We start from the raw sequence: 16373 nt of genomic DNA, 5'->3' as shown, positions 1-16373 counted from the left end.
GTTCTGGGAAAATTCCTACACCGGCCTATCTCATAAGAGAAAACGACCACCACATGGCTTACGACATGATAAAAACATAAAATCAACAACATAGTATACACAACAAAACACATCAGAATACACAGGTATTCAGGCACAAACATAAATCAATATACAGTGACACAATGGTTTTATAACAACAAACAATTAAGAATTAAACATACAATAACCGTTGCCGACATTGGACCCAAGAAAACATCTCAGCACCATAGTGTCCATTCAGAATTGTCCATCAGCCCACTTTGAGGAGCAAGTCAAGTCTTTTTAGTTCTTTCACAATGTGCAGGGCCCAGACATGTTGCGAATTTGCAGATTGGCCATTTTCAACAGAACAGCACACGTCCCGGCTTCTCAAAAGACCAGAAATTGTCACCCCACAGGTGACATTCCTGGGGCACATGACCGCACATGATCGCCGGATTCAGAGTTCAGAGTGCTAACAGCACTCTCATTTAGGACCCTCAGTGTCATAGTAGCAGACATGATCGCACATCATCATCATCATCATCATCATTCATCATCATCATCATTCATGTTGTCGTCTTCATAGGATCATATGGAGCTGGAAAAAAAACATACTACAAACCAATTTTTTAAAAAGGCCCTACTCTATCTAGTCTCTATCTTTAGTGTTGATGGTGGACCAATACTAATTATACCTTACTTTATAGACAGTTGGTTCCCGACTGCCGGACACCCTGAGGTGTAGGCTGCTCATGCAACTCATTTAGAGCACTCTAAAGCCTTCTGCCGGGGTACCAGCTGACACTATAACCATCTCATTTACTGTCAGTCCACCACCTTCCAACGTCTCTACACGCATTTGTATAACTACTGCCTAAAAATACATTCTCATGTCTCACTAGTATGGCATAATTCAAACAATACCGCTGTTCAACACTATAAATTGTATAACTACAGTAAAAACTTGTTCAACACTAATAAATCATATAACTACAGTAAAAACATTCTGAACATTAATATGTTGCATTTTACTCACGTAATACTCACAGATTTGATTTCCAAAATCCAATGATACTTCACTTGCGCGACGTCGGCCCAGCCGAAAGACACAGAACTTTACCCCACCGGGCCGACATCGCCAAGCCCAGCACATCTCGATGGGAAACCTCCAAATATGTAATGGAATCTGCGGACATGTGCTCAAAAGACAAATCACAATAATGAATAATGAGGCAACACAAGAATTCTGAGGTATAGAATATAGAGATTTACTCGAGCAGGAGACAGACTTACACTCATGTATGGAAAACCCAGTCTGACTCCCAGAGTCTCAACAATTGACAGCCTTTATAGCCCTCCTCTTCTCCCACAGACAACCCCCAACATATAGCCACAAGGCATGACCATGTGTGGACAGTGACGTCATAAACCAGGGCTGTAACTTTGAGTATTCTACATGTTTATATATAGATTTCCACGACAACCTCTCCAACACACAGCAGAGAATAGACTATAGTAATGTTGTCTCAACACCTCTCCAACACACAGCAGAGAATAGACTATAGTAATGTTGTCTCAACACCTCTCCAACACACAGCAGAGAATAGACTATAGTAATGTTGTCTCAACACCTCTCCAACACAGCAGAGAATAGACTATAGTAATGCTGTCTATGGTTCCAGAAGTCTGTACCACAGAGCAGAGTCTCCAACACCCAGCCTTCTGTCTGTGAAGAGTGACACGTCTAGAGGAAAACCTCCTGACTTCAGTAATGAACCTGGACCTCCAGACACACAGTATGTCAATCCTCCTGTTCAATATAAACAAAGTGATCATGCTAAGTTTTAATGTCTAGGCTCATACGTACATATACGCTTCAGTAACTATACACCTGGACCTTTAAATACTGTAAACCTTAAGTAGAAAGACACAAAGAATGAATACACAGAAATAATGCAACAATGTGAAATGGATTCACCTTTATATTAAGAAACATAATAAACCAATGACAAACTATACAATTTACAAAATGGAATGTGCAGTTATTTAATCTAAAGCTGTATAATAGTGCAATTGCAATATCCAAAATCACAGAAAATATCCAGTCAAATATCATGATATGGATATAATATTCATATTAGGGATGTCCCCATCACGTTTTAGAGGGGCGCTAGCCCCTCCTATGTCCAGCTTTGAGTGTTTGTGTAAACACAGACATTGAAGGACAAAAGTGTGTTAATGTGGCGGATATGGTATTCAGGGTCCCTGAGCTAGGGGGGTCCCTGAGCTAGGGGGTCCCTTAGCTAGGGGGTCCCTGAGCTAGGGGGGGGCCTGAGCTAGGGGGGGCCCTGAGCTAGGGGGGCCCTGAGCTAGGGGGGTCCCTGAGCTAGGGGGGCCCTGAGCTAGGGGGGTCCCTGAGCTAGGGGGGTCCCTGAGCTAGGGGGGTCCCTGAGCTAGGGGGGGCCCTGAGCTAGGGGGGTCCCTGAGCTAGGGGGTCCCTGAGCTAGGGGGGTCCCTGAGCTAGGGGGGGCCCTGAGCTAGGGGGGGCCCTGAGCTAGGGGGGGGCCTGAGCTAGGGGGGTCCCTGAGCTAGGGGGGTCCCTGAGCTAGGGGGGCCCCTGAGCTAGGGGGGCCCCTGAGCTAGGGGGGGCCTGAGCTAGGGGGGCCCCTGAGCTAGGGGGGGCCCTGAGCTAGGGGGGCCCTGAGCTAGGGGGGGGCCCTGGCCTTGAGCGTCCGTGTGACCGTGAAGAGGCTCAAGCTCAGGGACCCCCAAAAAGGGGTAACAGTGGATAACAGTGACAGACCAACAGTCATTAAGACATGTGAATCCCTTGACTCCTTCAAAACCGCTCTCAAAGGGCACCTACGGACGGCTGCAATTCGAAACTGGCCTCTGTAAAATCTGAACCCCCCCCCCCCCACCCCATTTCCCCTCACTGTATATGTATCTTTTCCCTTTTTGCTCCCTATATGATGAATTCCTGTTCTGTTCTTTAGCTACATAGAAGTGTCTATTTGTACGTCTCTAAATGTTTTGATGAATTGAACAATGTGGACCCTGTTGTAAACAAGTGTAATGCTTAATTGGGTCGTCCACTCACAGTTAACAGTCTTTGTATTGAGTTTGTGCTTAAAATGTACTGTAAATTCTACAAACTGTTAATAAATATTTAAATCAATTCAAAAAAAAGACACAGTTCTCGTCACTGTTATTAACAATGGGCTTATTCATCTGTGTCAATAAAATAACCCCAAAAGTCCTAACCCATCATGATACGTTACAGTACTGTGTGTTTAAACCCTCAGTTTGCATTCATTTGGCTGTAAATCCTGAATATCGCAGCCCTATCGGGATCGGGACAACCCTATACCTGGAACAAATAATTTAACACTTTTTTGGGTTGGTTGACTTTTTGATGCTTTTATGTCATGATGTTGAGGCGACTGTTTTTAGATCATCACTTTCTGATCAATGTTGAAGAACTATTGAAGAAATCTTACCAACATGTGGTTCCTTTTCTTATGATTCCAGAAGTCTGTACCACAGAGCAGAGTCTCCAACTCCCAGCCTTCTGTCTGTGAAGAGTGACACGTCTAGAGGAAAACCTCCTAACTTCAGTAATGAACCTGGACCTCCAGACACACAGTACGTCAATCCTCCTGTACAATATAAACACTAAGACATGACAAAGTGATATCATGCTAAGTTACATGTTAAAACCGAAGAGATAAGAGAATAACCTTTTTCTTCTGTTTTGATCAATTCTACAATTATATAATATAGGATTTATATTACAATAATATTTGTATCATATCTTTATAGCAGTGGTTCTCAAAGTGTGTTCTGGGGACCCCCAGGGGTCCCTGACGGAGCTCCAGGCTCCAGCTCAGGGGCCCCCAGGGGTCCCTAACGGAGCTCCAGGCTCCAGCTCAGGGGCCCCCAGGGGTCCCTGACGGAGCTCCAGGCTCCAGCTCAGGGGCCCCCAGGGGTCCCTGACGGAGCTCCAGGCTCCAGCTCAGGGGCCCCCTAGCCGATTTTAACTAATTGGGACCCAGCTACACCCCATGTTTAGATCATCACGTTCTGATCAATGTTGAAGAACTATTAAAGAAATCTTACCAAATTGTGGATATATATATATTTATTTTAATGATTCTAGAAGTCTGTACCACAGAGCAGAGTCTCCAACACCCAGCCTTCTGTCTGTGAAGAGTGACACGTCTAGAGGAAAACCTCCTAACTTCAGTGATGAACCTGGACCTCCAGACACACAGTATGTCAATCCTCCTGTTCAATATACACACTATACAATATGAAATTATTAATGTATAGCAACACAATGCAATGTGAACATATCCTTATATCAGACATGAATATTACCTGAATACACACACACACACACACACACACACACACACACACACACACACACACACACACACACACACACACACACACACACACGATAAAAAAGTATTATCCCATTGCTGAAAACAGCAGCACTGGCTTTACCTACAGTACTACAAGACAAACACACTTGGAATTAACCTGACGATGCCAGATGGGGGCGGTATTGGGTAACCATGTTCCCCAACACAGCACTCATCTGGGATCTCTCAGGGAGTTGAGCTGACAATAATCCGTTCCCGACCGCACCAATCAGTGTGAGCTAAGGGACAGACGGTCCCATCCAATCATCTACCAAGTATCTTGAAAAAAAGGAACAGCCCCGTCATCGAATTTGCTTCCGCGATCCCAGATCCCAATAAGCTGTGAAACAAATTTGTGTAGCAAGCTTCTTGGATCTGGCAGCGTCAGGTTAACTTGGAATATGCAATATAAAAATATTTGTATTGCATTTGTATTGTGTGTTTGAGCTGAAAGCTAATCAATCAGTCACCTTAATTCAAGTAGTTTTTTTTAATTATATATATTTTGGGGAATGTCATGTGGTCTACCTGCAAAGCCTTTGTGATCTACTGGTAGATCGCAATCTACCTTCTGGGCCCCGCTGGTGTAGAGGGTTAGGGTTAGGGTTAGGGTTGGTAGGTAGGCTGGTGTAGAGGCTCTTTCTAGGGAAAACAAACAAATAGGAAAGATATCACAATTAAATTATATATATATATATATATATATATATATATATATATATATATATATATATATATATATATATATATTCCCTTACGATAAATCAAAAAAGATTACATTAATTAAACTCATCCACTCAAAAGCTTCATCCCTTTCCACTGAGAAACACATTATCAACAAACTTTCAATTTCCTTACATCATAATAAAATAAATTATGCATGAGATGTTGACACAACAACACAAAGAAGCAGAACTTACAAAGAAACACAGCCAAGTTGTAAGCACGACTATTCACAGCTTCCACCTCTTGTTTACAATCTGCAACCATCAACATGTATTCATCTTGACATAAACTCATGAAAGAATATATACTCCATCAACAATGTGCTTTTATGTGTATCTGAAAATATACAATGAAAGTAAAGCACTTTTACCAGAAACCCCACAAACACAGTGTAACCCTTGACCCCCAGAAAAAGGCACTCTTAAAGTAACAGTGCCACCTGGTGGATTTACATAGAACTGCAGGCATATTTTCCACTGGCCTACATGTAGGTACATAATATAATATAATATTATATAATATAATAAATATTGTGTTCATATCCACAGTGTTGTGACTGAGCAGAACCCTGGACTGAAGACACCCAGTCAAACCACACCTGGACTGAAGACACCCAGTCAAACCACACCTGGACTGAAGACACCCAGTCAAACCACACCTGGACTGAAGACACCCAGTCAAACCACACCTGGACTGAAGACACCCAGTCAAACCACAAGTGGACAAAGTAAGAATGTGCACTCATTGAAAATTCATAGTCAGACTAAATGTTCAATTTATCTGTATCAATTAGATCTAAGTGCAAATAATGAAGCTAATCAATTATCAACTCTGGATAAAAACAGCTGATCTTGTGTTTCTATGTTTCTTATCAAAAAGCATATTATCTGGGGGTAATTCATTAGTAATGTGTGCTGTAAAAGATGTAAAGTTATAAATTAACCTGAATGTTTTAAACATAAATGTTCTTCTCATTTCAGATGTCCGTCTGCAGGTTGATTTGAACGATTATAAGGTCAGTTTGGAGGTCAGATCGGACAGTCTTGATGGAGTGAAAAACCACATGACGGAAGAGTCTGGAGACTCCGTCACCAGCACCTACTCAGAGCTCTACATCTCAGCGGGACAGAGTGAAGGGGTTAATAGCCAACATGAGGTGATACAGCTCGAGAGAACTTCCAACATGAAGACCTTCCATGACGATGCAATCAACTGCTGTAAAATCTTTAAGATCATCCTCCCTGGCAGAGAGAAACCCAGCGAAACAGTTCTGACAAATGGCATCGCTGGCATCGGAAAAACATTCTCTGCGCGCAAGTTTGCTCTGGACTGGGCAAGAGGTTTGGAGAATCAAGATATAGATCTCCTGGTTCCCTTTTCATTCCGGGAGCTGAACTTGGTCAGAGATAAGCGGTACAGTCTTCTGAACCTGATCCATGATTTCCACCCAACGTTAAAGAAGGTCACAGCAGAGCAGCTCGCTGCCTGGAAAGTTTGCTTCATCCTCGATGGCCTCGATGAAAGCAGGTCTCCGTTGCACTTTGACGAAAATGAAATCATCTCTGATGTCACAGTGACATCATCGGTGGATGCTCTGTTGACAAACCTCATCAAGAGGAATCTGCTCCCCAAGGCCCTCCACTGGATAACCACCAGACCCGCAGCAGCCAATCGGATCCCTCCTGCATGTGTTGACATGGTGACAGAAGTGCGAGGGTTCACAGACCCCCAGAAGGAGAAGTACTTCAGGAAGAGATTCAGTGAAGAGAAGCTGGCCGACAGAGTCCTCTCACACTTGAAGACATGGAGGAGCCTCCACATCATGTGTTACATCCCACTCTTCTGTTGGATCATTGCTACCGTTCTGCTGGACATGTTGAGGAAACACACCACGATAGGACAGCTGCCCAAGACCCTGACTGAGATGTGCTGCCACTTCCTGTTGGTTCAGACAAACACCAAGAAGCAGAAGTATGACGAGACTCGTGATGTGAACAAGAAAGAAACAGAAAAGGGGACTCAACAGCAGCTCACTAAGACTGGCAGGCATGTTCTTCTGAATCTGGGCGAGCTGGCTTTTAAACACCTGAAGAAAAGTAGCATCATGTTCTACCAAGAAGACCTGGAAGAGTGTGGTCTTGATGTGAAAGACGCCGCGCTGTACTCAGGAGTGTGCACACAGATCTTCAAAACAGAGAGTGTGCTGTTCCAGAAAACGGTCTACAGCTTTGTTCATCTGATCTTCCAGGAGTTTCTGGCTGCAGTCTACCTGTTCCACTGTTTCACACAGAAGAACATGGAGGTCCTGAACACATTCCTGGGAGATAAATACAACAGTAACAGCTCCCTCTCAGACTTCCTGGAAGCTGCCGTGGAAAAATCCCTGGAGAGTAAAAATGGCCACCTGGACCTCTTAGTCCGCTTCCTTCATGGCCTCTCACTGCAGTCCAACCAGAGTCTGTTAGGAGACCTGCTGGGTCACACAGAGAACAGTCCAGAAGAGATCCAGAAAGCCATCCAGAACCTGAAGGAGATGTTAACTCATCGTGACACCTCTCCTGACAGATGTATCAACATCTTCCACTGTCTGATGGAGATGAACGACCACTCATTACATCAGGAGATCCAACAGTTCCTGAAGTCAGAGAACAGAACAGAGAAACTGTCTGAGACCCAGTGTTCAGCTCTCGCCGTCATGCTGCAGATGTCAGAGGTTTTGGAAGAGTTGGACCTGGACAAATACAACGCATCAAAGGAGGGGCGAAGGAGACTGGTGCCAGCTGTGAGGAACTGCAGAAAGGCTCGGTTAGTAGTTAACACATTGACTTGACTGCCAATCACGTCATGTTACGTCGCATCGAATCCATCGCTTGACTGCCAAGCACGCAGTATTGTGTCCTATGGTCTTTTCAGTGGATTAGTATAGATGGCGCTCTTCATCAACGTACTGTACGAATGATGCTAGGTTGCTAGGCAACAGATAAAACCAGAAATGAACCAGAAGTGAAAGTCTGCCTCCCGTCCACCTCAATTTAAACAGAAATGTGCTTTGGATAAAAGTGATACATGAATGCACCATTTACAATGACGCAGCATTTTATACAGCCGGTTCCATGTTTTCCCGATCTCAACCCTGTCTGCATGCACAGGACTGCTTGAGTGTCAACCCTGTCTGCATGCACAGGACTGCTTCAGTGTCAACCCTGTCTGCATGCACAGGACTGCTTCAATGTCAACCCTGTCTGCATGCACAGGACTGCTTCAATGTCAACCCTGTCTGCATGCACAGTACTGCTTCAATGTCAACCCTGTCTGCATGCACAGGACTGCTTCAATGTCAACCCTGTCTGCATGCACAGGACTGCTTCAATGTCAACCCTGTCTGCATGCACAGGACTGCTTCAATGTCAACCCTGTCTGCATGCACAGGACTGCTTCAATCTCAACCCTGTCTGCATGCACAGGACTGCTTCAATCTCAACCCTGTCTGCATGCACAGTACTGCTTCAATGTAAATCCTGTCTGCATGCACAGTACTGCTTCAATGTCAACCATGTCTGCATGCACAGGACTGCTTCAATGTCAACCCTGTCTGCATGCGCAGTCAGTACTGCTTCAATGTCAACCCTGTCTGCATGCACAGTACTGCTTCAATGTCAACCCTGTCTGCATGCACAGTACTGCTTCAATGTCAACCCTGTCTGCATGCGCAGTCAGTACTGCTTCAATGTCAACCCTGTCTGCATGCACAGGACTGCTTCCGTAAGATTGCATTGGGGAAACATGCTGACTTCAGTGTTGTCCCTGAACACGTTCAATGAACGATCGTTCACAAACACGTTCATATTTTAGGTGAACTTACTGTATTTCTGTTTGATGAACGTCATTGTGAACGCGTTCATTTCTGCCGTGTGTGAACGTCACTTTCTCACGATCAACTTCGTTCAAGAGTGAGTGTTTCCTTAGAGCCTTCCAGGCTAAATCCCCGCTAAGACACACCCTAAACAGGCCTTAATATCTAACGTTAAACCCTCCAATAAGTCCTTATCCGACACAATTTAACTAATCTTTCTCAGCCGTACAATTTAACCGGAGCGTGCAGCTCGCATCTCTGCATGAGGATCCTGTCATGCACGCAGACACAGAACATCCCGACTCCCGACCCAAACACTGGAAACTTATTGTTGTTTGATTAAACATAATGTGCCACGAAAAATAGCTTCCAATAGCTTGTTATTTTTGCGTCGAGGAGGTATTTGTCCATATAAATTATCACCTCGGTCGGCCAACTAAAGACATCTCCCTCCACAGAAGCTCAGTGATGCCTGATTTATTCTTCATCGTACAACGTGTTCCATGCTGAAAATGGCTGATCTACAAGCTCATGTATCTTTATTAATCCCAAAGTTATTCCCAATAGGAATAAATTCTGTGGTTCTATGGCTATGGGCTGCGGCAATCATTTAGAAAAACAAAAAGCAAAGAAAAAAAAAGGAAATAATTAAAATAGTTTTGGAACCATGAACTTTAGTTCAAAATGTTGAATGATGAACTATGAACTGAACTAGTTGATTTTTAATGAACTATGAACTGAACTAGTTCATAACAAATATGAACTTTCCCAACATATGGCTGACTTCATAAGCAATTTAAACGCTCGTTTCAACCCGTCACTTAGATGTTCTTGGCCGCTAAGAAATAAAACATCTGAGAGCATACTTGACATTTCTTTTATAATATTGGGGAAAATCAAACTAGTCTTAATTTCACACCTTATACTGCTGGTTGAAATCTATGATATCTAAATGTCGATCTCCCTCTGTTATTCTAGTTGTGTTGACTATTCCAGGGGTTCTTAACCCATGGGTCGCGACCCCTCGCGGGTCCACAAATTATTTTCCAAAACATAATTTGCACTTCAGTTTGTATTGGGGGTGGGGAAGCGGGGCGGGGCGGGGGTCGCGAGACATGGCCAAAGCATCCCTGGGGGTCCCCAGCCAAAAAGGTTGAGAACCCCTGGTCTATTCCACAATACTGTTTATGTCTGGATAACTAGATAGGAGATGTTTTAGTTAACTTCCATGACGGTGAACTAGGTATCATTTGTTTTGATAATCTCTTATTTAATCTGCATTTACAGACTTGTTGGCTGTGAGCTCAGTAAGACAGATGGTGAAGCTGTGTCTTCAGCTCTCAGCTCTAATCCTTCCCATTTGAGAGAACTGGATCTCAGTAAAAACAACCTGCAGGACTCAGGACTAGTGGAGCTGCTCTGTGCTTCACTGAAGAGCCCACACTGTAGACTGGAAGTTCTAAAGTAAGATACATTTACCACTTTTATTTTGATCACTTCTGTTTTATTATGTACTGTATTATGTGAATATAATATGAATGCTGTGGTGAGAATGTATTAACCCATTTTGGGCGGGAACCCTTTTTGGTGTTAGCATTATGTTATGCTTTAGCTATTGAAAAATAGCAGATCTACAAGCTCATAGCGCGCCACCGAGTGTCGCGCTACGAGCTTGTAGGTCTGCTACTTTTGAAAAATCGAAGAACGACTGACATAGAAACATAGCTTTTTCAGAAAGCTGTCGGGATGTAGAAGACGTTTTTAGAATCTGATCTCAGGTCAAAATAAGCTTGATGGTGAGACATGGTAGGCGAATATGGAAAACAAGTTAACTAATAGCTATCACAATGACACTTCTGCAGTTGATTAATTATATTAAGACTAAGATCTTTTGTATTACAAGTTTTCTGAAATTATATGTTTAAATATGCAAATTATGCATTATGTAGTATAATATTATATTAACACTTTAAGGGCTATAGATTAATATAATCAGACCACCAAGGCTGAGGGGATTGATCAATTACCTTTGGAGCATAACGCATATACTGTAAGTATTTGCAGCTTTGATTCACGAAACCCGGCGTAAAATAGTCCCATGGTTTGTTGTTGAAGAGAAAAACATGCCGCCATTACGATGTGAAACGAAAACAGCCTCCACAGCATGTTGTAGTCCAAACAAACCCCGTTCACTTGCATTGAACTCATTTTCCCAGAAGCCCTAGCAGCCCAGAGCATGGCTAGATTTCCAGTTTCGTCATCATAACGCAACGGCCTCGTCACCAGGTCCACGACAAATCCGCTCTTTTTTTATGATTAAAAAACGGCGAATTAAACACATTAAACAAATAGCGGGTTTAGCGTATTACGCAGCACCGACACATGGATTAAATAGCGGGGAACACGGGTTAGGCAGTAGTGCTAATTAATATTAATATTACGAAAGAAAGAGACAAACATTGTAATAATAGCCGATCTGCAAGCTCACTGTGAGGCGTTGTGAGCTTGTAGATTTGTAATATTTTCGCATTCATGTAATGCCTATAATTCCGATTGCTTCTAAGGGTAACAATCGGAATCGGAATATGATTATGGTATGTTGGAGGCCAGGGTTTGTTTTAATTGAACTAAAGCATCCAGGTGTGAAGGCACCCTAAGTGGGACTAGAGAGTCCTTTAATAGATGCTGGAAGCTGGTTCTAAATCCAGGAATAATGCATATTTAAATGTGTTATTTATTAATTAATCTATTCATTTATTTATGTATGTTTCCATCTGGTGTTTCAGACTGGCTCACTGCGGCCTGTCAGAGAGATGCTGTGAAGCTCTGGCCTCAGCTGTAAGCTCTAATCCCTCCCTAAGAGAGTTGGACCTGAGCCTCAACGTGGTGAATGATTCAGTTCTGGAGAACTGCAAGTGAGTAGAGTTGGGCTGTGTCCATGTTGGACAGTGCAGTGTTTCATTCACTCTGACACGACGTCACAAAGCATGCAGAGAGAACAATGCAGTGTTTCATTCACTGACATGACGTCACAAAGCATGCAGAGAGAACAATGCAGTGTTTCATTCTCTGACACGACGTCACAAAGCATGCAGAGAGAACAATGCAGTGTTTCATTCACTGACACGACGTCACAAAGCATGCAGAGAGAACAATGCAGTGTTTCATTCACTCTGACACGACGTCACAAAGCATGCAGAGAGAACAATGCAGTGTTTCATTCACTCTGACACGACGTCACAAAGCATGCAGAGAGAACAATGCAGTGTTTCATTCACTGACACGACGTCACAAAGCATGCAGAGAGAACAATGCAGTGCCTCAAAGAAACTGGAAATATTAACCTAGCATTTGTACTCAAAACTAAACAACAACAACAAACTAAATCTAATAACAACAAGACATATCCAATATGTAATAGTTTCTGACCGAGGCTAAGTCATTGATTTATTTATTTAATAATCAATATCAAATGTATATATTGGTTGTTCAGTTTTGGAGATATGGCTTATAGAGTAATGTCTTGGATTTACAAAAAAAGAACATTGATGCATTGTTGTTCTACTTCCTACAGAGTGAAACACTGTAGTGTCAGCTAGTGGAGACGTTGTGTTAGACAGTTAGACATTGATGCATTGTTGTTCTACTTCCTACAGAGTGAAACACTGTAGTGTCAGCTAGTGGAGACGTTGTGTTAGACAGTCAGACATTGATGCATTGTTGTTCTACTTCCTACAGAGTGAAACACTGTAGTGTCAGCTAGTGGAGACGTTGTGTTAGACAGTCAGACATTGATGCATTGTTGTTCTACTTCCTACAGAGTGAAACACTGTAGTGTCAGCTAGTGGAGACGTTGTGTTAGACAGTTAGACATTGATGCATTGTTGTTCTACTTCCTACAGAGTGAAACATGGAGGAGAAGATTGGCTTACTAATCCTCAACTGAGTCAACTCATTTCAAAACGTGAGTATCTGTGTCTACATTAACATTTTATATACTGTTGTATACTTGGTTGATGTTGTCCTGAAAACTCTTGTGCTCTCTACTCTCTGCTCTTGGCCTGGACCGGGCACCCATTTTGGTGTTGGCATCATGTCGTGCTTTAGCTATTGAAAAATAGCAGATCTACAAGCTCATATCGCGACACTCGGTGGCGCGATACGAGCTTGTAGGTCTGCTATTTTTGAAAAATCGAAGAACGACTGACATAGAAACATAGCTTTTTCAGAAAACTGTCATTTTCAAACAGACATTTTTAGAATCTGATCTCAGGTCAGAATGGGTTAACACATCAAGATGAGGTCATGTGGTCTGACAGAAACAATGGGCCTCATTCACTAACCTGGTCGTAAACAACATGTATTTCGTCTATATTGGCATAAGTTCAGTTCTGACGTGCGATGCATGAAAGGTGGTGCAGAGCCGTGATGTGTGCAGATCACAGGTGGATCTCGTTTTGGTTTGAAAGTCACAAGTGATCTCCCGTGTTGATCATTGGCATGGTTCCACGCTCCATTTAACACCATACAAGACAACTGTAAATATAAATCACACGTGTGTGAACTGAGCGGTGCAACTATACATTTACTGTTATAGTTACTGTACTGCACTGTGCTCTGTATTGTATTGTAGTGTACTGTGCTCTATGCTGTACTTTGATTATTTTGGGGAAAAAATAGTTAGTTACCGTGTGTTACCATGCGGTGGTCCCCGGGGGGTCCCCAGAACATCCAGACCCCCAGGAACGCGCCCAGGGGGCAGGGCCCAGTTCTGGCAAGCCTTCCCACGTCCAAAACGGTCGAGAAATGAGAGAGTTACCGTGTTGCAGCTTTCCGTGCTCGGACAGAAAGACAGACAGGTACACAGAGAGACAGACAGGTACACAGAGAGACAGACAGGTACACAGAGACAGACAGGTACACAGAGAGACAGACAGGTACACAGAGACAGACAGGTACACAGAGAGACAAACAGGTACACAGAGAGACAGACAGGTACACAGAGAGACAGACACAGAGAGACAGACAGGTGCACAGATACAGACAGGTACACAGAGAGACAGACACAGAGAGACAGACAGGTACACAGAGAGACAGACAGGTACACAGAGAGACAGACAGGTACACAGAGAGACAGACAGGTACACAGAGAGACAGACAGGTACACAGAGAGACAGACGGGTACACAGAGAGACAGACAGGTACACATAGAGACAGACAGGTACACAGAGAGACAGACAGGTACACAGAGAGACAGACAGGTACACAGAGAGACAGACAGGTACACAGAGAGACAGACAGGTACACATAGAGACAGACAGGTACACATAGAGACAGACAGGTACACAGAGAGACAGACAGGTACACAGAGAGACAGACAGGTACACAGAGAGACAGACAGGTACACAGAGAGACAGACAGGTACACAGAGAGACAGACAGGTACACACAGAGACAGACAGGTACACACAGAGACAGACACGTACATAGCTGTGTAATGGAGAGGAGGCACCACTCATAAAACTACAGATCTGAGATTTCAAGGCGTGTAATAAAGTGGAAAATATTGTGAAAATAGCAGATCTACAAGCTCACAATGCCTCAAACTAAATGTAATGCCTATACAATTCCAATGGCTTGTCAATGTGGGGGTTCAATTATTATGGGGGTCCCCAGTTCAAATAGGATTATTTTGGGGGTCCCCAGTGTGTGTGTGTGTGTGTGTGTGTGTGTGTGTGTGTGCGTGCGCGCGTACATGCGGGTGTGTCAGTCAGTGAATGATGTATTTAATGTTTAAGGTTTACTGTGTTGTTTTCTCATCAGATTTCCAGCGTCTCACACTGGACTCAAACACAGCACACTGTGACCTCTCTCTGTCTGAGGACAACAGGAAGGTCACATGGGGGTCACAGAGGTCAGGGGGTCAGCGTCCTCCTGATCACCCAGACAGGTTTGATGGCCGTGAACAGGTTCTGAGTTCACAGAGTGTGACTGGACGCTGTTCCTGGGAGGTAGAGTGCAGTGGAGAGGTTCGTATAGCAGTGGCTGACGGAGCAATCGGCAGGAAAGGACGTGGTGATGACTGTTGGTTTGGAGAGAATGATAAGTCCTGGAGTCTGACCTGTGATGGTGTTTATGGTTCCAGTTACTCTGTCAAACACAACGGACAGTGGACTGACCTCCCTGTCAGAGCCTCTAGAGGCTCCAACAGAGTATCAGTGTATGTGGACCGTCCCGCTGGGACTCTGTCCTTCTACACAGTGTGCTCTGACTCACTGAGACACCTGTACACCTTCCAGACCAGGCCCACTGGACCTCTCTATGCTGGGTTCTGGTTAGACCCCGACTCCTCCTCCTCCTCAGCGTCTGTGTGAGCAGAGATAGAGTCTCTATGTGAGGGTGACATCATCAGGTCATCATGTGAGGGTGACATCATCAGGTCATCATGTGAGGGTGACATCATCAGGTCATCATGTGAGGGTGACATCATCAGGTCATCATGTGAGGGTGACATCATCAGGTCATCATGTGAGGGTGACATCATCAGGTCATCATGTGAGGGTGACATCATCAGGTCATCATGTGAGGGTGACATCATCAGGTCGCCGTGGTTACTCAACATGTTTGAGTGAGTGCAGGTTGTCATGGTTACCACCGTGGCCACCGGCCTAGTGTTACATCATGGACTCCATATTTGGGCATGAGTGACTCGCCGTGACATCACGGTGACATCATCGTGATGATGTAATAAGCAGCACAGTCAGTGACATCGTTGTGATGATGTAATAATCAGAGCAGTGACATCACCATTACAGCTCCTGGACGTTGTCATGTCGACACCCCCCCCAATCATTTGACCTTTGACCCCGAACCCCGAAAGACTAAAATGACTAAAATAAAATCTAAATTTGCTGTCAAAATAAATAAATACATAACCAGTTTAAACACGTTAACCCTTTATATACACACTGGCTATTTGAAAACAGCAGATCTACAAGTTCACAATGCGTCGCCATGCATATTTAACCCCTTTTGGTGTTTTAACTATAAGCATTATGTTATGCTTTAGCTCTAGAAAAATAGCAGATCTACAAGCTCGTAGCGCGCCACCGAGTGGCGCGCTACGAGCTTGTAGGTCTGCTATTTTTGAAAAATCGTGAAAATGCGGCACAAATCTTTTTTTTCTTCTTTTTTCGGTTGTCTTTGACCTTTGACCTGGTAGAGAGGGATAGTCTTTGACCTTTGACCTGGTAGACGGGGAGAGTCTTTGACCTTTGACCTGGTAGACGGGGAGAGTCTTTGACCTTTGACCTTCTGAAGCATCCTCTGACGCCAGGGCTCCACTGGGCGCGTCTGCGTCGC

General features: G+C 43.9%; 2 protein-coding genes across 2 annotated transcripts in view; both read left to right on the top strand.

Moving 5' to 3' along the window:
• LOC310872608 (uncharacterized protein) overlaps positions 1 to 7989 on the top strand; it is a gene marked incomplete at its 3' end in the record, with an annotated part of 101395 nt that extends 93406 nt beyond the window's left edge. Inside the window, exons 10-13 of the mRNA XM_083784623.1 lie at positions 1686 to 1799; positions 4163 to 4276; positions 5708 to 5886; positions 6140 to 7989. Of these exons, the coding sequence (XP_083640749.1) occupies positions 1686 to 1799; positions 4163 to 4276; positions 5708 to 5886; positions 6140 to 7989 (2257 nt within the window). The remainder of the gene's footprint in view (positions 1 to 1685; positions 1800 to 4162; positions 4277 to 5707; positions 5887 to 6139) is intronic.
• Positions 7990 to 8085: 96 nt separating this feature from the next.
• LOC310872592 (stonustoxin subunit beta-like) lies at positions 8086 to 15385 on the top strand (the record flags this gene model as incomplete). Its single annotated transcript, XM_083784598.1, has 5 exons — positions 8086 to 8108; positions 10300 to 10476; positions 11799 to 11927; positions 12915 to 12976; positions 14835 to 15385. 5 exons carry the CDS (start codon positions 8086 to 8088, stop codon positions 15383 to 15385), a joined length of 942 nt encoding a protein of 313 aa, XP_083640724.1.
• Between the last annotated feature and the right edge of the window lie 988 nt (positions 15386 to 16373).

The sequence above is a fragment of the Protomyctophum parallelum genome (genome assembly GCF_964188405.1).
Source record: "Protomyctophum parallelum genome assembly, chromosome: 1".
NCBI lineage: Eukaryota > Metazoa > Chordata > Actinopteri > Myctophiformes > Myctophidae > Protomyctophum > Protomyctophum parallelum.
Note: the sequence above shows the minus strand (reverse complement) of the source record. Positions and strands in the feature narration are given on the sequence as shown.